This window comes from Falco biarmicus, chromosome 6 (genome assembly GCF_023638135.1).
Source record: "Falco biarmicus isolate bFalBia1 chromosome 6, bFalBia1.pri, whole genome shotgun sequence".
In the NCBI taxonomy this organism is placed as follows: Eukaryota; Metazoa; Chordata; class Aves; order Falconiformes; family Falconidae; genus Falco; species Falco biarmicus.
Genome location: NC_079293.1, coordinates 4,866,691 through 4,888,487, shown reverse-complemented (window position 1 = coordinate 4,888,487; position 21,797 = coordinate 4,866,691). Strand labels below are relative to the sequence as shown.

Sequence of the window (21,797 nt, the reverse complement as noted above, 5' to 3'; positions counted from 1 at the left end):
CAGGGCTGTATCTGGTCAGGTCTCAAAAAACTCCAAGGATGCAGGATAAGACCTTTCATAGCACATTAAAAAGTTCAAGCATGAACTTGGTTGACTGTTTGTGTTTGATAAGGGCGAACAACTCCACTATTACATCCATTGAATCCAGTTTCCAGAGTAAAGCTGACTGTAGTGGGAGGAAATGAATTTGCTCTGAATAACACCTTTAGTGTAAAAATACAGCAATTGTGGCAGCTGCAATGAAGTATCAGATTTGATACTTTCCCTTCTCATCCCCACACAGTTCCATGTTGCAGCCTTCCTCAGTTCAGATCACACTCTTCTCTGGTGTTTCTGTGAAGACCCATGAGACCAACTCCTGTTTTTCTGGTGCTAGCAATTCAGCCCGAGGCGGAGTGGTCTAAACATATCTAATTATGCACACATAGATCAGTGTTTTTCCCATTTATAGACACAAAACAGTCAATATGAAGACCAGATCAGCTGTAAGAAACAAAGGAACACATGGATAAACAAAAGTTTTTCTCACCTTGTCCCGCAGTTTCCTCTCCTTCCGCTCTTGCACCGTAGTCAGGTAATTCACAGCCGCGTATTCCAGCACTGAGAGGAAGACAAACACAAAACTGACCCACAGGTAAATGTCCACTGCTTTGATATAGGAAACACGAGGCATGGAGGCGTTCACCCCAGTGATGATCGTGGACATGGTTAGCACGGTGGTTATCCCTGAAAAGGACCAAGAGAAATAAATGTTATTGACTGATACAGTCCATAAGGCTTTTGTCTCAAGAAAAACAGAAATTGTGCTCCACATGGTGCTCTAAAAGATGTTAGATATGAAATAAATTTGTTGTAAGTATCTCTCCTGCCTATGCAGAACTGTTCCACTGTCTGCACTTCTGTGTGCATGATGGGTTTAGTATTGAGGACCAACGGAGCAGCCATCATTTTTCTAGGAATAGCATGTAACTTGCTCCTTTACACCTAGGGTTTAAACACACTGCTTAGGGTCAGGTCTGCTAAAACCAGTGGTGACAAGGACTCCTGTCTCCCAGCTGTACCAATCTGTGTTACAGGCACTGCCAGAAAACAACCTAGTATTGACTTTTGGTTACAGCTAAAGAGGATTTTATCTGAATTGTTGATCCTAAAAGGAACGTGTTATAATGATAAAATGTTTTGCATGAAACCATGTGAAAAAAAAGCATTGTGTTTTTACCTGTAGGAATATTTGTCTGTAAGTTCAAGTGCGGGAATCAAAAAGTTTTGAATAACAACCATTGTATTTTATATATATAGATGTGTGCATGTGCATGTGTTTATAAGCATATATGTATGTATGTTTATATACATATATATGTATGTGATTATGTGTATATATATACACACACACATATGTGTATGTGTGTGTATATATATAGACAGAGATAGATAACATCCTGCAACATAGTATAGAGTTTTGATCATCATGTAGAAAAGAATATTTACAAGTTCCCAAAGCCACTTAAACAGAGAATACAAAGCCAAAACGCATTCGTGGCTACTTCAGCCATTTCAAAACAGTCACCACTGTAAACACAGCTACTGTTGTTCACTTTTCATTGGGATCGAATTCTTTTTTAAATAATATCCACTGAATACATTTCTTTCAGTAGAGCAGACTCTCAGCTGCCTCTTCTCATGTGTTTGTTGCAATGCCTATCCCTCTGAGTCAGAGCTGTGGGCTAAAATACTGGTTTCATGCTTTCAGTATTGGAAGCCTTACATATTAACATTCAGAGATTTTTCCCATTACGTTTTTGCCTTCCTCTAACCTCTGCATGGAGTGATAAACAAATCAGCTTTTTTTCTGCTCTGCTGAAAGAGAGCCCTGACATAGACAAAGCTCCTCCTGATGGGTTTTAGATGTCCGAAGAGGCAGATCAGTGTGCACAGGATTTTCGAAGCCATTCCTTCTTTGCTTTCCCACTCCTTCAAATGAGAGACGTCCCTAGCCCAGAAACATTGGACCCTCAGTGCGATGCCCCCTGGGAGAGGAGAAACCCAACCTCTGCCTCACCTTGGGGCTGGTGGCCTCTCATCCTCAGCGCTGCAAGTGTCAGAGGAAAGCCATGTTCCCTTCACTGCCCTGCTGTTGCCTGAGGCCTGATGTTACAGAGATGCCCTGAGTGTCCCCAGGGGCACATTACTGCACATGCTTGTAAGACTAGACCTCTTGCTGCCTTCCTTTCCCAACTTTGTCAGGATGTGCCACACTGATGCCCTCCAGGCAGCCTCGAGAAAACCACCAGCCACAGCACTGATGCTGGATGGTTGAGGAGACATGTACCTGGACTGGGACACCTACTGTTGCAGCTGGGACACGGCAGCATCCTGCTCGTTAAAATTAAACAGAAGCCTTTAATTCCCTGTAGGTGCCTAAACTGTGAAACTACCCTCACCAATGGCAACACGTGTCTCAGAACTGCAGGACTGGACAACAGGGAAAAATCTTGATTCATTGAATCATAGATACTGAAACCTCTCTTCTCTGTCCAATTTTATTTTAAAAACCACATCTCTTTCTGTCCTGAGCTAAGTATAGATCAGGAAGATTCCTTAGTGATAAGGGACTTAAGGCAAACTGCAATTTTTTACATTATATTAATCATCAGATTAAAAAAAAAAAATTGTTTGCCCAATATTTTTAACCATCAAAATGAACAGTTCCCTTTCCTGCCAAAACTTCGACATTCAAAGATTTTCACACATTCATGGCTTTTTGCAGTTGTTCTCACCCAAAGAGACTCTGGCAGGAACTGCTCGGCGATCGATCCAGAAGGACACCCAGGACAACATGACCATGAGGGTGGCGGGGAAGTAGGTTTGGAGCAAGAAGAAGAAGATGTGTCGGCGTAAAGTGAAGTTTATGTAGAGGCGATTGTACCAACCTTAGAGAAGGAAAGCCAGAATCAGTGAGAACAGCCTGGATGGTAGATCTTTCTTTTGATCTTTTATTTCTAAAGGGTAGTGAAAAGAGAAACTCATCTTTCAAAACATGTATTGTCCAAACCGTGGAGACTACATTCCGGTGACATATAATCCCAAGAGCTCTCTCACAAGTAGTTAATACAGCATTAGGTTTAGCAATAGCATTAAATCAGAAAAGGCCAATACCTGTGCTACTGTAGAAAGCCAGTCTCGATGTAGTGTGGAATTTTTGTATCAAAAACTGAGATAAAGAAATCTTTTCATCGGTTTTCAGAGATTCATTCCCATTTTTCCAATACAGCATCAGATCTTCATCAGTGTAAGCATCTTAGGGAAAGAAGAAACACAATGTGATGTGACTTTAGCTTAGAGGGGAAACAAAAGTTAATAGAACCAGTCAAAATTAACCAACACCAAAGCATCTTCATCATGAAGTAATGTCACAAACAAGTTTGTTAACACCAGTGAGTAAAAGAGATCTTGCCATGTGATATACCATGACAACAAGAAGAAGAACAACAAAAAATCCAGGTCCTCTTAATTCAGGGGCACACATCCTCTTTTTTACTCCACATTGATGAAATGACAGCTAGAATGCTACTTTTCTGAGCATCACATATCAAAAATAATAGACAAGGTATTGCTATCTGATAAGAATAACTCAGGAAATAGTCATGGGTAAAACACCTGAACATAGAGGAAGGAGGAAACACCTCAGATTTTCTTAGAATGATAAAAGCAAAGGTGACAGGTGTGATATGAAGCAAAAGTCTAGAAATATGTGATAGCTGTAATGAAAAACTTAAAAAATTAGTTAACGTACTAAGTAGTAGGAATAGGGAATGAAAAAAGGGTCATCAAGATGGTCAGGGGGCTAGAGCACATGGCATAAGGCCAGAGGCTGGGGGAGCTGGGTTTGCTCAGCTGGCGGAAGAGCATTCTGTGGTGGGGCCCAACTGCTGCCCTGCTCAGGGTCGTAGAGAAGACGGTGGCAGGCTTTTCTCAGACTCTTCTCTAAGATGCAGAGTGAAAGGACAAGAGGCAAGGGTTCAAGTTGCAATGAACGATTTTTTCAAAGCAGGTAAAAGGAAACTTTTCAGGATGAGGGCTGTCAAACGTTTGAACAGGTTGCACAGAAAAGTTGTAGAGCCTCCATTAGCTTGGAGATGTTCAAAACCCAACTGGACACAGCCCTGAGAAACACACTATAAAGCTCTCCCTGCTCTAAGCAGGGTCTTGGAGCAGCTGACCTCCAGACTAATATAAATTATCCTGTGATTCTGTGATTCTGTTGTTTGTAAAGGAAATTTTCAGTTAAATAGCTGGGAGAACCTCAAAACAACTAGATGTTAGCCTTGCCAAACCCCAGAGAAAGATTACAGGACAATTATGAAAATCTTACTGTTCACTCAACTATTTCTGCAGAACAACGTCCCTAAGAAGCTGAGCCCAGGTCACAGTGTTTGCCGGATCATGGTTATACCATACATAAACCACATTGATGATGAAGTTTAGAGAAAATCAATGATCACTACAATCAACTTTTTATCGTGACACTTGAAAGTACCACATTCCTGTCAGAAGCAATGAACAGCGCAAAACTTCCCCAGTTTTCTCATCAGCAAGCTGCTGAGAACCAGTGTATGTTGAACATTTCTGTTTGTGGTTTTTTTGAAAGTGCCATCTACTAAAATTCATACAGGGATGCTTTCCTTGCAATTTCCCTTGTCTTGCAGCATAAGGGCTAGATATACAGCATGCTAAGTCAGTAGAAAGACTTTCAGTAACTCTGATGAACTACTTTTTCAGGCTCTATAACAGGCTGCTCTGAAAGGTGTCCGGTCTATTTTGTGCAGCCAGCCATGGAGCGTGTGTTGCGAGAAACACAGATACAACGTACAGCTTTCCAGCTCCAGAGAACATGTCTGAGAGTCCAGGGGGAAGCGGCTGAAGTCCATGTTGCACATTGCTGTCACTGTGATCCTAGAAGTCAAAAATGAGAAAGGTTTTTTTCTATGAGGAGCAATGAAGAGGAGAACATTGTCACAGATAAATCATTCTGTAGCTTTAAAGCCAGCAAATATGCATAATATTAGCATAAAATCCCCAGGAAGATGCCTACCAGTTCCCCGAGTGAGATGCATTATACACAGAGACATACAGCTCCAAAGGAAGCTGTAATTTCAGTATCTATATCAAGGAATTAAAGCACCATCTTGGACATCACAGTAACACTAATGTCAGTATGGATATTGCCACTGTGGTTTATATCCAACTGTTTCCCTACAAGGCAACAACATAAAATAACTTCACCATTTACATTCAAAGGTTCCTTTATGTCCAGTTTGATTAAGGTTTCCTCATTTTCCGCATTGCTCAGTGCCCTCCATAGTCACTCCAAGAATGACTGAACCCTGAGGAACGCAGCCATCCTTATTGCAAGCCACAGAATTCCTCCAGTATATGTATTATTTAGGCAAAACCAGTTTCTTTCAGTCATCGATCAAATTCTTTTGATCTGGGGGGTGTTTGTTTCTGGGGCAGGGCGTGTAGAATGGGTGCAGCTGTTTTTCAACAAGTGCAGTTTGCCCGTGTTAAGTTTGTCTTAGCTAAAGAGCTGCAGCAATGACAGCTCCAGTTCTTAAATCAGTCCAGTTGTGCACAACATTACATAACAAGTTTTCCAGTGGGTCAGTGAACTTTCTCTTGTGGACAGATTTGCAGCAGAGCCCTGATTTAGTAGAGGCAAATCAGCTGTGAGTCGTTGTTTCAGAGGCCAACTTATGTCGCCCACGACCGTTTTCTAGACTCATTGCAGATGTTGATAAAGGACTTTTCTTCTGTTCAGGGGATTGTGATCCAAATCCTGTGCTGACCTGTGCACTCATCACCCCTGAAAAGCACACACTGTTCATTTTGACTATAAAACTAGAGAAAAATTTTGCCATATGAGCAAAACTTAAAGAAGTTTTTTGGGGATATACTCCAGAAGGTGTACTGTAGCAATGACCTCGCCTAGCTGTGTGTAGCATTTAAGCATTGTATAACCCAGTCTCACTACAATGTGCTATTTTCTCTCCTTGGGGTCACCCGAACTGTGGCACAGCCTGTGGTCATTATCAATTCATTAGTCAGGGACAGCACAGAAACTCAGCTCATCAATAAGATATTGCTCAATTTAAGCACATTGTTCAGGTGTCCTTGAAATCCCAGGGCCCAGATAAGAAATGAAACATCCCTCAGCCCAGCACCAACCCCATGCAGACATCTCAAGACGCCTAAGAGCATTTCTGACACCACTGGACACCCATGCTTGGTCAGCCGAATCACGTTCTGAGTGTCCTAAACACCACCAGGCCCTAATACCATGCAGGTTCTTGTCCTCCTTGGGTTTTACGTATCAAATTATCCATTTAACTCTTGTGTGGTCAGCTGCAGTTAACTCACATCCTCTTGTGAGTAACATTAGCAAGTCACATCACTTCCTCCACAGCTCACAGAAAATTTTGGAAGTAAATACTCTGCATGTGGGCAAATGAGCAGTTCTAAATAGAGCCAGTGTTTGCCATTAAAAATAGTCGTTCCTTGATTTTGGTTATTGAGCACTGCTAACAAATGGTGTGTTGCTGGCTTCAGCACATGAGAACTGCGGGGTGTGAGCAATGGAAACTGATATTCAGTTACACTGATCAACATCTGCCAAGAAGGTCCCTACGCTGCCTCCTGCCCCTCTCCCCTCAGTGCTGACCCAAGCTTACAACTAACTTCCTTCTTCATTTTTCTTTCTCCTTCTTGTCTCTCATGCTACATAGCACCTTCATCCCCATCCAGTTCTAATAAAATATACAGCGTCTTCAGGTGCTTAGTTAAGGTGTGGGTAATCAGACCTTTCATGCAATAAACGGATTCATTAAATGGGTTCAGAACAGGGAAAGTGTTCCCAAGTGTTTGGTTAAGGTGGGATTTTCATCATTAAGACCAGGCAAAACAAAGTGGCAATATAGTGCATACTCTCTTTCTTACACAGACACACACGTTATCTTAATTTAATAATTTGTCCAATTTTGTTGTTCTTTTTATAAATAAATTCAGTAGAACTATATTTGGACTATGAAACCAGTGAACTTTAGAGCCCCCTGGTTTGGTGGCATATTGTCCTACTGGGATAATATCACCCACTATGCTCATTCTTCAAAGAGAAAGCCTCCTGAATCAAACTGTATAGAAAACCTTTCATAGCTTTTGATAATTATTTTACCATAGCTGAAGTAAATAAGTTCCAGAAAGATCCCAGAACAGAATTCCTTGGCTACAGAACATTCAAAGGTCACTGTACACTGAGAGCACATTTTCTGTCCTGGGGAAATATCCTTTTGCCTGGGCTCTCAACCTTTTCTCCTCTGGCGGCATATTTTTCTCTGCATCTCTTTTTGCATTCTTCTGAAGGACATCTGCTGGGATGTTGAAGTGAGCAGCCATAAAGGTGGCCTGGTTAGAAGGGGGAAATCACTGAGTAAAATAAAATGTCTGCTGAAAAATATTGACAGAGCAAGGGCTGCCAGCCTAGGAACCAGACACATCCTTGAGAAGCACGGCCAGGCTCTGTGAAGTGCAGACAGGGTACCTAGAAATTGGAGGCATCCTGAGATACCACTGGTAAGTGCAAAAAAAGAGATTGTAAAGGCAATTTGTTGTCTGAAAAGGTGGAAAACCTGGAAAATAAAAATTGATCTGAAAGAACAGAAAACATCAACATCTACTGGCCGACACATATCAAAAATAGAGATCAACAGCACCTACTGGCTGCCCAAAGCGGTAGTGTGATGGCTCTGTGATATGAGGGCACAATTTTTATCCAAAATAAAACCTTTCTCTCCGAGACTGTGCCATACTGCACATACTTTTCCATTCCTAAACAGGCTGAATTCACTGCATGAACTTTCTGCCAGCTCTCGGACTCTCCCTGGGGCCACCTGGCTAGCTGCAGACTCTGTGACACAGAGCAGACCTGAAGTGAGAATCTATTGTCTCATCAGTCCTCCTCTGGGCCCAGTTTTGGGGTTGTTTTTGTTTGTCCTCCCACCCATGGGGCGATTTCATTCACTTGATGGTGGTATCACTTGATACCAGTATTATACATCATACAAGCAATCTACCACAAGTATACCTGTTATTATACTGTTGATGAGTTGCTCCACTAATGCTAAGTTTGTAGTAACCTGTAACAGTATATACCTAATTAGTTATTGCTGTTATTGGCTGTTGTTATATATATGTTTTATATATGTGATTATATATGTTTGATATTATATATGATTGATACTATATTATTGATCACCTATAGTAATTTTTAATAGCCTGAGATAGATAGATAGATAGATACTCACTTTGTTAATCATAGATACACTTGCTAGTGGTGATTTTGTGGTATTTTACTTGCTAGTGGTGATTTTGTGGTATTTTCAGTAATCTGTAATAAGGTAGAGAAGTTTAGAGGATTAAGCCTCCATGTCCTTGTGTATTACAGAAAACTGGAAACGCACGGTCACGGTCTGCATACACCCACAGGCTGGGTAACCCTTCAGGTCATGACAGACATGCCTCAGGATTCTTCCAGCTGACAAATCTGCTAGAAAACCAGGGACTATAGGATGTCTTTAATACTGCCATTTCAGCTTCAATAAACTTAAACCTTTACATCAACACACAAATGCCAACAACAACAAAAAAAAATAACCAAGTTTTTCTAGACAAACAGGAAGCAAAATAGGATAATTATAGAGGTCACCATCTGGTATGTCAGCAGCTTTCAGTTTAATCACACACTGACCCTGAGATGAACATTCCTGCTCGACTAAGCCCTCCTCTGAATGCAAAGAGTTGGGGCAAATGCTCCCCTTGGGAGGAGATTATCCTGTTACTGCCCACAGCATGGTTTCTTGCAGCTTCCTGTGAAGCATTTTCTACTGGACATGCTGGAAACAGGGCTCTGCATCAGCAGTGGGAGTAACAGGGTTGGCAGTAGCAGTCCTGGCATCACCAAAGACATGTCAGGAGCAAAACTGACAGCAAAGCCCCAGGGGATGCTCAGGAGCAGTGGGACTGCACTGTTACCTCATGCTGTAGAGGACGTGACCATCAGGGAACACTCGCAACATGATGTTGTCTGTGGTGGTATCGTGAATAAAGGACCTTTTGGAATGCACAAAGAAGACATCGGGGACCCAGATCTTCTTCACCAGCCTGCCATCAAAGGTCATGCTCTTGTTGGTGGTGCTGGGAAATGAGAGACGCTCATCCTTCCAGTAGTGCCTTAAGTACAGTGTCATAGTGAAATCCTTCACAAAAATGGAAGAGAACAAAAGAGAGGTCTGTCAGTGTTGCCCACTACATCTAGGAAACACTAGAAAGAAAACTCACTCCTACCAGGTACATGAAATCCCTCCCCTCTCAAGTCTTGCTTCTTTCCTGGACCAATGCTCTGTGTGAATAGATTTTCCTGACAAAATAATTTCAGCCAAGACAAATCATAAACAACCAATCCATGTATTACAGCACCTGGTAATGTTCAGTCCCAAAAGGATATACATATGCCCCAAGAGAAGCACCACCCCACAGAAACGGTTCTTCAATCCTGGCAAGATGATCTTGAAGAACTATGGTATCAGCAGCATGTTCAAGAGGAAAAACTTTCAAAATTAGCTTAATGGTTAGTCTAAACACTAAGCAATGTATCCCCAAAAGAACTAAATTGTTGCAGACAGCAACCAAATGAGGGAACTGTTTTTCCTACCATACCAGTGTTTAAATAAAGCTCTCTTTAAGCTCATTGAGGGGGCAGGAGCTTCAGTCACACAAAGGAAAACATCTGTTTGTTGATCCCAACCTGGCAGCTGCTGCTTTCAGTGCTGAACCTATTCTCTCGTGTTGAGAGATCAAATACACTTGTTTTCTTTATATTCCCAATTAAGTGAGCGGTTACGGGAGCCGCAGCTGCTAAGCCCGGGCAGGCAGCAACACAGGCCAAGACCTCCTCCTAACCACATGGCAACTGCTTTCTAAAGCCGCCGCCACCACCACATCTTGCTCTGCTGATGACAAACCACTGGTTAATCTGACTCTCTGTTTCTAAGGGCTGCCTGGCAGCAGCCACACATTACCATGAAGTTTTTCACGAGTTTGTCGAAGAAGTTGTTGGTGCCAGCCCTTGCCTTGCTGGCTGGACACCTCCCTCCCTGACCATGGCAGAGACCTGCCAGAGGGACAGTTCTGCTCACCCACCTGCAGGTACCCACCTTTGCAGACTGGTCCCAGCCTTCGTCCCTGCTCCCCCCAGGGATGCTGCCAGCTCCCGTTCCCTACTGGCCGCTGGCCACTTTCCCCTTATGGCTACAGTCCCAAAGAAACACTTCCAGCGCCTGCTGCTACCGGCATGGCTTAGGCTGCAACCTGGCTGGAGGAGCCAGCCTCAGGGCTGGCCATCAAGTTCATCAGCTTGACCAGTGCTGGGAAAAAGGAAACCAAGGAAGAGGCATAACTGGTGATTACTTAGGAGTCAGTGCCAGTTACACCAGAAGTCAAAAAAGGGGTAAAAAAGAGCCTGGCTGTTCAGGGTCACCAGTGCCCACCTCATGGCCTGGGGCAGCCCCCAGGCCATGACATGAGACAAAGGGACACGGGGCCTTGGGAGAGGAGGGCCAGGCAGCCTGAGGCTGCAGAATGCCTCTGGGCAGCTCCATCATCGGAGCACAGGGAAACGGGGGCTGATGTGGCATCAGCCAGGCACCCTCAGCACGACTTAGAGCCACCACAGAGGAAGGGGAGGCACTGCCTGCAGGGACAGCACAAGAAAGGCCACACCGCTTTCCAGGCCACCCTCTGCCCTGTCCCATCGGGCAGCAACCCTCTCTTCTCTCGCCTTCAGCCCCCTTCTCTCTCCAAAGAGGCTTCCAATGGCCAGCACACAGGGCACAAAGTGCTGCAAATATGAAACCAAAGTGGCAGCTGGTCACAGCTTCTAAGTATAAAATCTAACTTATGGATGTTTTCTGGTGGCGTGAGTCAAACAAGGCAGTTTGCAATCACTGACAGCTTGTTCCTTTCTGACCAGCACACACGCTAGTTACAAGGAGAGAAAAGTGGTTTATTTCAGCACTCAGGGGCAGGAAAATCCCTTGAGAAACAAGTGTTGCAACAAACAGAGAATGCTAGCACCTGCCAGAGACACAGCAAACGAGCACACACAAGTGCCTCACATTTGGCAGCACATTTCACGTCTATGCCACGCTCCAGGCATACTCAAGAGCATGCCCTGCCAGCGCACGCAGCAGCAGCCCATCCATGCTGACTGGACCAGTTTTAAAACCACGTGTGCTTTAAACAGCCCCTGGCTGCTGTCATTGACACAAGCTGTCTTGCAGGTACGGTGGGCTCCAGCTGGTGACGATGCAGTCTGGTGCTTCTTCGGAGCGCTGGGTACCCGCTCAAGCAATGATAAGTAAAGGCTACCCAGCCGAGGGTCCCTGATTTCTAGGGCCAGTAACCCTTCAGACTGGTTAGCAGCAAGCCCTGCCTGCAGCTCTGCCCTGCCCGCAACGGAGAGCCGAGGAAGGCACCCTGCTTCAGGCACAGCCAGCCCAGGCCCCCTGGCCTTGCAGACAGCTTACTGCCCCCTCCCCTCTCCGCAAACACCCATGCTGGGATAGACTGCTGGAAAAAACACAGCAGCGTAACTTAGACTGACCTGGGAGACCTTTTTTCCACCCCAAATACAAGACAGCAGCTGCTGTGGAAAGTATTTACCCTATGCTAGGAGAATAGGATTGTGGAGCTATCAACAGCAAAGGGAGGGAACTGACATTATCTTGATGTATCAGAGCCCCAAGCCTCCTTGCAACAGCCGTTTCCCGCACAAACAGCTCCTTCCCACACGCTACGCTGCCACTGCATGCATCCCCCCAAACCCTTTCTTTCAATATGCAGGCAGGCAAGCTCCCTGGTTTTAATGAAGGTGTAACTGCACCACAGTAAAAACCAATCAACCTAAAGCTCTGCCTTTAAGTCTTCATGTTTTGTCCAGACCAGAGAAGGTGCCCAAGAACAGGAATGAAAAGGCAGAAGGAGGAAGGAACTAAGAAGTTTCCTCTTCTCCTTTATGCTCCCCTTTCCACTTCTCTTTCCAGTGTTTTTACCCCATTCCCTATAGTAAAAAAACCTCAACAACAAACCCTCAAAATCCCCACAAAAACCAGGAAAATAGATGTAAACACTTCTTTTGCTGGGAACACTTTGAAACCTGTTGAGGGTTAACAACTGCATGCATTTCTTCCTCTTTTTTAATTAATAAAAAAATTGAGATACTGAATCACAATTGAACTTGGTGCAAATTTCCTGAACAGTGTCATCAGTGACTGAAAGACTATTCCCCCACACCAAATTCCACTTTGGCAGAGTCAGTTCAGGCTCCCCCTGGCAGTTCCCCCTCATTCACCTCAGTGAGGTTACTCCCAGTGACAAAGATGCAGGAGAAACTCCTCATTTAAGATGCAGGAGAAACTCTTCATTTAAGTTGCCAACTTAATTTTCTAATGCTCCTCCCAGAATCATGCATTTGAAACAAATGGATGCAATGGCTCCCTAAGGAAGAAAACTCTTGCAGCAAGCGTGGCTTATGTGAACTTTGCCATATACCTTCAAACCATCATACACAGATGTTCATAATTTTGGCTGTGATAGGTCCTTCGTAGTACTGATTATTCACTAAGGTCCCTTTTTCCTTCATGCTTCTAATCTTTATCTGAAGATACAGAGACAAGTCTTTGATCACCAGGTATTATCAAGTCTTTAGTTCTGAATGCGAGCCTCTGAGTTTGTCAAATGCTGCCACTGCTTTCATCTGACCAATAATTTGAAACCCACAAGTTTCAACTGGGAGGGACTTTTTATGATTAGAAATAACTGACACTTAAGAGAGGATTACATACCATGTCAACCTCAGAAATACTGTCCAAGCTTTCAACTTGCACATCCACCCCAACAGGAATTGCAGGGCCTGTGGGAAAATGAGATTTAGATATGTAAATACCTGTTCTTCTGCATTTAATTAGAGCTATAAGGTGGCATGAAAAATATTTCTGAACTTATGTTATACTTTTCTGTCCATGACCCTTCATGAGGGGGCTAGTAAAAGAGCCAGTGAATAACCACGTGAATCCCCTTTTGAAACACTGAATTATCTTCTCCTGGGCATGCACTGCAATGTTGACACTCTGCCCAGCAGAGTGGATGAAACATCTGCATATGTTTTTAAAAATTGAGCCATCCCATCATAAACTTTAGGCCTTTATGAACAAATTTAGCTCCAAGAACAAGGGACTGAGAAGAGGAAACTGCAAGCAGTGAGCAGCTCTTCCTTGGAGGTTTCTCATTTCTTATCAACATGACAAGCTACATGGCTTGCTCTCAAGAGCCCATCACCATTTTGATTCCTATGACTCATGATGATATTACTAGTTTTCCACAGCAGTTTTTAAATTATCAACCAGAGAAGTCACAAAGAGTAAATAAGCAGAAAAACTCCAATAATAAATGCACACTCCTCTATTACTAGAATCCCTGTATCAAAATTTCACTGTGGACTGCTGCTCGTTGGTGACCAGAAGCTCCTCAGGTTACTCAAGTTCCCCACAGTGTGTCCTCTCACCTTTTTCCCTTCTCCGGTGCACCGAGGGGGTAAGTGCCCACAGAGACGTGCACGACCCACTGAGGCAGGTCAGCAGGGACTGCTGAGGAGCGGGCCAGGTGGATCCACTGTTATCTCGAGCTCTCAGTGTGTGGCAGTGGGTCTCACAGGGCTTACGCCGATGTCACTATCTAGAGCACATCTCCAGCCTGGGCACGGTCAGTGGGCCAGGCCATGGCGAAGGAAGTAGCAGCTCTGCAGACGTGTCTGGGACTTGCCCTGCAGAAATGAATTTTCTGAGGGCCATAGTGGCTTCCATGAAGGTTTGCAAAGACTTTTAGCACCTAGATTTTGAACCTGATTAGCACCTGGATGGTATTCAAGAGGCACCACCATCCCTTTGTAGATCCAGACCCATATTTGCACAGCGCCGTGCACAGCAGGGCCTGCTGCATGCATGTATTTAGCTACAGTAGCATCTTCCTCAAGACTACATCCAAGCCCTGAATGCACTGTAATAAGCCTAACAAGGCAGCAGAAATGCTGTTGTGAGAAAGCAGAGCACTTTTGCAAGCTGTCATCCACCCTGCTTCTGTACCTGCAGCAGCACGCACAGGCTCCCACGCACCTTCAGGGCTTTTGAACACAGCCTTATGTTTGCTGCTGCTGGAGGAGAAAGAAGCACCAACTCAGCTTTGGTAGTGAAAGGGTAATTGCAAAGCCCACGAGACAAGCAAGTTACTGTGACTGGCCCTGATACAGACTTTACTAGGGCTTTGATAAGCCAGTCTCACCGAATTACAGCAAAGCATGCTGATGGCGATGCTGTTCCCCTTCCTCACGCACGGCTCCAGCCTGCTGCACCCACGCCATCCATCAGCAGCTGTACTGGGTACAGCCACCCTGAAGCAAGCCCTGTAGAGCAGGACCAGACTCCTCAGCACCACCAATTCCAATTTAAGTGACATGCCCTCAGCAATAAAGCTGAAACATGGCTAACTCAGCACTTTTAGATGACTACTAGATGCTTACAAACACCTGCATGTCATATTCAGACACATAGCTGTGCACTTCATGATTAAAAAAAATGCCAGCAAACATTTGCTTGCTCCTATTCATGTCCTTATGGTGTCTGTCCAAGCTGAAGGGTGCTTGCAAGAAAATTTTCTTGCAGAGAAATTCCAATCAATCAGCACTGTCACATCTCTTGGGAGCTCAGAGACTTTGGTAAGATTTTTCGCTCCAATGACATGAGCCCCTCTTGCTCCCTTTCAGTTGCTTATGTATCATAAGGAATCTCTGGAGGTCAAGGAAATTCTTACCCTATTAGTACTCAGTTTCCCTTCTCCCAGGTATTCCCCAAAACTGGGAAAACCCACAAAGCCCCAGTCTGCACCTGCTGATGAAATGCAGACATGTTGTCACAACCACATGGAGACTGGAGATGAGCGGCATTCCTCAGGGCTCAGTATCGGGACCGGCACTGCTTAATATTTGTCGGCGACATGGACACTAGGTCTGTGTGCACCCTCAGCAAGTTTACCAGCGACACCAAGCTGTGTGGTGCAGTCAGCATGCTGGGGGGAAGGAACCAGAGCAACCTTGACAGGCTTGAGAGGTGGCACTGTGCAAACCTCATAAAGTTCTACGAGGCCAGATGCAAGGTCCTGCACATGGGCCAGGGCAATCCCCAGCACAAATACAGGCTGGGTGGAGAATGGACTGAGAGCAGCTCTGAGGAGAAAGACTTGGGCATGTTGATTGACAAGAAGCTCAACATGGTCCAGCAATGTGTGTTTGCAGCCCAGAAAGTCAGCGGTATCTTGAGCTGCATAAGAAGAAGCATGACCAGCAGGTTGAAGGAGGTCATTCTCCCCCTCTACTTTGGTCTCATGAGACTCCCATCTGCATCCAGCTGTGGAGCTCCCAACGTAAGAAGGACATGGACCTGTTGGAGTGAGTCCAGAGGAGGGCCACGAAGATGATCAGAGGGCTGGAGCACCTCTCCCGTGAAGACAAGCTGAGAGAGTTGGGGTTGTTCAGCCTGGAGAAAAGAAGGCTCCAGGGAGACCTCGTAGCAGCCTTCCAGTACCTAAAGGGGGTCTCCGAGAAAGCTGGGGGGGGACTTTTTACAAGGGCATGTAGTGGTGGGACAAGGGGTAATGGCTTTAAACTGAAAGAGGGTGGCTTTAGATTGGATACTAGGAAGGAATTCTTCACTACAAGGGTGGTGAGGCACTGGCACAGGCTGCCCAGAGCAGCTGTGGCTGCCCCATCCCTGGGAGTGCTCAGGGCCGGGCTGGATGGGCTTTGGGCAACCTGGTCTGGTGGAAGGTGTCCCTGCGCGTGGCAAGGGAGTTGAAACTAGAGGATCTTTAATCTCCCTTCCAACCCAAGCCATTCTATGATTCTATGAACCACACCCAGCAGCAGGGCTGGAAGTGCTGGAGGACTTTAACTCTTGCACACAGCTTTACAACACAGCTGAGCTTGTTCAGCAAGCAAGAACAGTCCTCAGCCCCCTCCTCAAATTACACGGGAATGACTTTCACCAAATGGTGAAGTTGCACAAAGGAGTAGACTGAGTGCAGTGAGACCTTCTCTAAGACTGTTCGGCTCGCTGACCACAGAAAACAAACCCAGCCAAAACCAACAGCAGCAGCAGCAATTGGACTATTTTCTTCCAAATCAGTGACTTGAATCAGCCCGGGAAAAGACCTGCCAGGTGACCGAGTTGACCACCAGGGCCAGAGGTGAGAGCTGTGGAGGAGGATGGCAGGTCAGAGAGCCATCTGCCTTTGGTGGCATCGGCTCCCTCCTCATGAGTCAGTCCCTGCCTGCCAGGCCAGGAAATGTGCTCAGTCGCTACTGACCAGGCCACAGGATGCAACCATTCACCAGCTAGCAGATTTCTTCTCGGACCATTGTAACTCATCAAAGAGAGGCAAATCCATGGCAAAATCACAGATATCTTTTCCTCGTAACCCTTGCCATGCATCCTTTCTTTTGACTGCCTCCTTGTCCCGGGAGGAGACATTGCTTACCTCCGTGGCAGTTGTGTCCTTCCTAATACGCAATCCAGCATCCTGCAGACAGTGACTGCCACATGGCCCTTCTGTCAGCTCACAGATGTGTCATCTTCTGGTTTGACCAGAGGAAATGGTGGCTTCATTAAGTGGAAATATTGCAGCAATGGCTTTGCAGTATTCTGTTCCCTTTCATCCTCATTAATTGAGTAGTTGTGGAGTATGATAAGGTCTAACAAGCAAATTAGCTTATAGAGTGCTATTTTTAAGGAGGTGTTTTGTTACTTCTGGTTCTTTCAGTTGACCTATTAAGTGATGCTATACCTTACTACATACCCCCGCTTGTCTCACATACAGTATTTAAGGCAGTCCTTTTCAATCTGAAATCACTCTATGAGTTTATACCTTGTTTGGAGCCACACTTCCTTCTACTCTTTACAATTATTTAGGACATTGAGTAAACAAAGTTAAAAACAACGCCAAGAGAAAGAATTTCTACATGACATACCTCCCGCTCAGTAAAACGTGCTTGTTTTTTTAAAAACAAGGTAGTAAAAAGCACTGTATCTGTGGTGATAACGAGCACTTTGATGTGCAGTATAATCAATAGGGAAACAATGCCAGCCTGCTGATGGGCAGTGCCCTGCTGGTGGCCAATTAGACTTCCTTTGCTCAGGCACCTCCTGAAGTCATACATGGTGGCCAGGAAGAACTTGGGCAATGATTCAAATACTTTTCTGTTCCCTTAATGCCTTTAAATACTAATAGCTCTTCAGTGTGGTCATGTTTGTGACACTCAACTTGGACCTCTGCTACAGCGAGGCTCGATGCTCAGGGTAAGACACCCTGTGGTCCAACACAGCCTAGTCAGAGCAGGCACAGGGCTGCTTTCAGCACGGCCTCTGGCTCTTGCCAGAGAAAGCATTTGTAATTAATATTGTCTGAGGTCAGACACAGCTGTTGACGTCACAGCGGTGCCCACAGCGCTTCCAAGCAGCCGTGGCGTGGCAGGCATGGCGCTAACAGAGAAGACACGGTCTCTGCCAGGATGGCTTCGCAGCGCAGTCAGGCTGTGCCAGAAGAGGAAGGCAGCAGTTAGCCATGGCACTGCCCGCTGGGTCTCCCTGGTGCTGAGGATCTCTGTGCCCACCGCATGCTGGGCAGCCCCCGCAGCTTCCAAACTGCTAGAGACACTCTCTGGTGGGAATGCTTAATTTAGCTTTGATTCCGGAAATCAACACCCATCCAAAGTCTATGTACTGCTGCAATTTTCACGCTTGTCTGAACACTGAACACAGATTAAAAAAAAATAAATCAACAAACAACCGAAAACCAAACGCAAAAATACAAACCCACAAACAGAACACTGCCAAGTTGGTATTTGACCCTCTTTCCTATTCCTTCCCTATCTGCTCTTGAAGATAAAATACTATGTTCATATTCTTTTCTTTTTTTTCATGCTCCTGCACCAAACACTCAGTTCGGCTCCCAGATAACCAGCAGTGACCTCACTGCAAGGATAAACTTTAAGGTTCAGTCTGGAGCTGCCATGAAGCTTTATTACACCCAAAAATAAAGGGTGTTCAGTGTAGAGCTGGACAAGCTGGAAAGCCCTTGAGAGAAGCCTGAGGTTGAGTTAGGTGTCCTGTACATCAATGAAACTGCTTTTACTTTTTTTCTTTTCTGCAGTTAATCACGAATTTGAGGAGTGATAAAACAGTGAGTATAATAGAGAAAGGGAGAAATCGTTTGATCTCTGGACTCAAATGTGAAGTTCTTCATACAGACAGTATGAAGACGTAAAACTTACTTATCAGTGGAAATATTTACTCTGCCTTTCTTGGGCAAAATCCTACTACTGTCAGCAGGAACAATCAGTGCTTTTCTCTTCTCCCCCCTCCTCATTCAGCACCTGGGGCTGAGGCAATGAGAAAGCACACAAATGGGAACAAGGGCACATTGAGACACCAAGACCCTTTGGAGAAGGCTTGGACAAGAGGTGGGGCTAAGCAGGGAAGAGTGGGTGAAGGGCCTGGGAGCTAGTGGCAGCAATCAAACAATTGTCGAGCCCTGCTCTAGGCGATGAGCATAACTGATAATGATAAATGCATATTCACTTAGACCTTCACTCTTCAAAACTTCTACCAAGATGCAGTTTTGCAGAGGCACTTGATGCAAACAACACTGTAAATGCATGCAGTGTCTGAAGCAAAACAAAAGCCTTGTAAAGAAAAAAGCTCAGAAACTAACCCTGAGTTTCTTAATGTCATCTTGGCTACAGCACGTACCATTGAATTAAATGGCTGTTGGTCAGTCACCGGAAGGTGTCAAGAGATCTTTGGTCTCACTAATCCTTGGAGTGAATTAGGAACGGCTAGCTTTTTAATCTTGTCCCTCTGGAAACTAAACTGTTGAACCACTGGGGCTCCCCGTGCTTTGCCAAATTCCCCATCAATGCCACTAGGGATGAGCAAACAGAAAAAAACCTCTTTACTGAGAGGGAGCAGGGGGTGAGGAAGGTGTGACTGGGCAGGGAATAGAACAGCTGGGGTGGTATCTGACTGAACAGGTAGACAGAGGACAAGTAACTTAGATTATAGCATTAAATGTAAAAAGACCCCTCATCAACTAGCCTTTCCTTGTCATAAACAACATCTTATCAATATTCATTTTTTCTCCAGAGAGAGGAAGTACTGAGGGATCAGCTTGGAGAATTACAAGCAGGGAAAGACCTGAATACTGTAACACTGGAGGAATCTCAAAGCTCAGGCTCCTCTCTAGGATGTTCACTGCTGGACAGGAAGGTAAACAGATCCATGTGAATGCTGTGGGTTTGGCTAAGAAGAGGAAGCTGTGCTGCTTTGCTCAAAGACTGCAGCCCAGCAAGGCTTTTCAGCTCATACTTTAAAGGTCTCTGAAAAGCATCAGCCAAATTCATGGAATTATTCAAATTAAACATGAGCTCAAGTATTTATGGATCAAGGTCTAGAGAGAAATTGTATAACCTTCAACTGAAGCATTTCTTCCAGAAACAGCAAACATGTCAACATCCATTATCTCCATCACCCTCCACAGCAATATCTTGCAGAACACAAATCCTAATTCAGCAGGACTGATAAAACCAGAAAGCAAATCCTGGACTCTTAAAAAACTTCATAAAAGTCGCTGTCGTGGTTTAACCCCAGCCGGCAGCCGCTCGCTCACTCCCCCTCACCCAGAGGGATGGGGAGGAGAATCGGAAAGGAATGTAAAACTCAAGGGTTGAGGTAAGAACAATTTAATATGTAAAGCAAAAGCCGCGCACACAAGCAAAGCAGAACAAGGAATTCATTCGGCACTGCCCATGGGCAGGCAGGTGCTCAGCCGTCCCCAGGAGAGCCGGGCTCCGTCACACGTAACGGTTACTCGGGAAGACAAACACTGTAATGCTGAATGTCCCCCGCTTCCTCCTTCTTCCCCCAGTTCATATACTCAGCGTGATGTCATATGGCATGGAATATCCCTTTGGTTGGTTTGGGTCACCCGTCCTGGCTGTGTCCCCTCCCAATTTTCTGTGCCCCCCCAGCCCTCTGGCTGGCAGGGCCCAAGGAACTGAAAAGCCCTTGACTTAGTATAAACATCACCCAGCAACAACTAAAACCATCCGTGTCCTATCGACAGCGACATCGTTCTCACATCACAGGCAGAACACAGCACTGTACTAACTACTAAGAAGAAAATTAACTCTGTCCCAGCTGAAACCAGGACAGTCACAGACTTCCACCTACAGAAACGAAGCCACCCATAAACTATTCCCCTTGCATCCCAGGCACAGCATAGTGGCAGCTTCCAAGAAAACTCAAGACACTCGCACATTCATTAGAGCATTTGATGGTACAAAAGTTGGAAATGGAAAACAGGAGATTTCCCTTTTGAAGGAGATATTTACATTTGCATGTTGAGAGAGGACTTAAGTGACCTGAAGCACAACCCAAGGCTGACGGGAGCACTTCTGCATTCTCTTTTACTGGGCAATCCATTAACCCCACAGTTTCTGCATAGAATTTACATGTGACATGATGGATCATCTTTGGACCATCTCACTGTAAATGTACCGCCTTCCAAAACTGCATCAGCAACATCTTAATTCTGTAAATTCCTGCATGTCAGTGTCCTTGCCTTAAATCAAACTTGGGTATTAGAAAGATGCTCGGGAACCAGCCTGTCAAGGTGCTTGTGACTTTATATGGCTTTATTCCTTTGCCAAGTTCACAACCCAGTGTCTTGAGAATCAGTGGCAAGAGTTCTCCCTCACTTCTCTTTCCCCTGCAGTAAGCTGCCCTGTTTTGTGACCTGCTCTTCAGTGAAAACCATTACACATTCGACTTAGGTGCTGCATATAGGAAAGATGCTGTACAGTATACCTTTGGAGAAGACTCACTTAGCGCCTGCATTCAGTGGTTGTACAAGGGGAACAGACAGACCCAACAAGTCTCCATTTTGGGTGGGTTCTGACACCAAGAAGACTTTGTGGCTTGTTTCACCTTGCAACAACTCCAGTTTGAATTTCAAACTCTGCCTCAGGTTGGATGGGACACCTGGTCTGAGGCTAAGCCCTCCAGGGAAATCAGGAGGTTTCCTGAAGTCCCATTCAGGAATGACTTCAGAAATGGCCCAAAACTAATGCCTATTGCATCCCAGCGTGTCTCGGCACCCAAAATCACACACTGAGGGGAAGCATGCAAGCTGCAAAGAGTGACTTCATTCCCAGTCAGAAACAGATACTGGACACAAACATTTTTTTATTTTAACACTGGAGCAGGCTTTGGAAGATAGGGAAGAGCGTGCTACCATGAAAATGCCTGGAGTCAGTTTTCCACTTCAGCTCTGAGACTAAAGCTTTGCCACATCTCTTTAATTTTTCTCTTTGGCAGCGATTTCAAAGGCTCTTTGTTCTCTAAGGCAGTCTCTCTCATGTATCTTTGAAGGAGTTAGGCAGACATAGGCCCTGAGATGAAAAATAAAATAAAATCTGCATGGGAAACAAGCAGGCTTGAGACTTCTCTACTGCCAGATATTTTGTGCACACCCAGAGAGGCTTCCAAATGTCCATAAGAGATCCCATGCCTGCAAGCTGCAAG

General features: G+C 45.1%; 1 protein-coding gene across 1 annotated transcript in view; it reads right to left on the bottom strand.

Annotated features, from left to right (window-relative positions):
- Nucleotides 1-21,797, bottom strand: part of GABRR2 (gamma-aminobutyric acid type A receptor subunit rho2) — a 44,567-nt gene that overhangs the window by 6,619 nt on the left and 16,151 nt on the right. The window contains exons 3-8 of the mRNA XM_056343615.1: nucleotides 12,954-13,021; nucleotides 9,085-9,308; nucleotides 4,871-4,953; nucleotides 3,157-3,297; nucleotides 2,778-2,930; nucleotides 530-726 (exon numbers count right to left, since the gene is read on the bottom strand). Of these exons, the coding sequence (XP_056199590.1) occupies nucleotides 530-726; nucleotides 2,778-2,930; nucleotides 3,157-3,297; nucleotides 4,871-4,953; nucleotides 9,085-9,308; nucleotides 12,954-13,021 (866 nt within the window). The remainder of the gene's footprint in view (nucleotides 1-529; nucleotides 727-2,777; nucleotides 2,931-3,156; nucleotides 3,298-4,870; nucleotides 4,954-9,084; nucleotides 9,309-12,953; nucleotides 13,022-21,797) is intronic.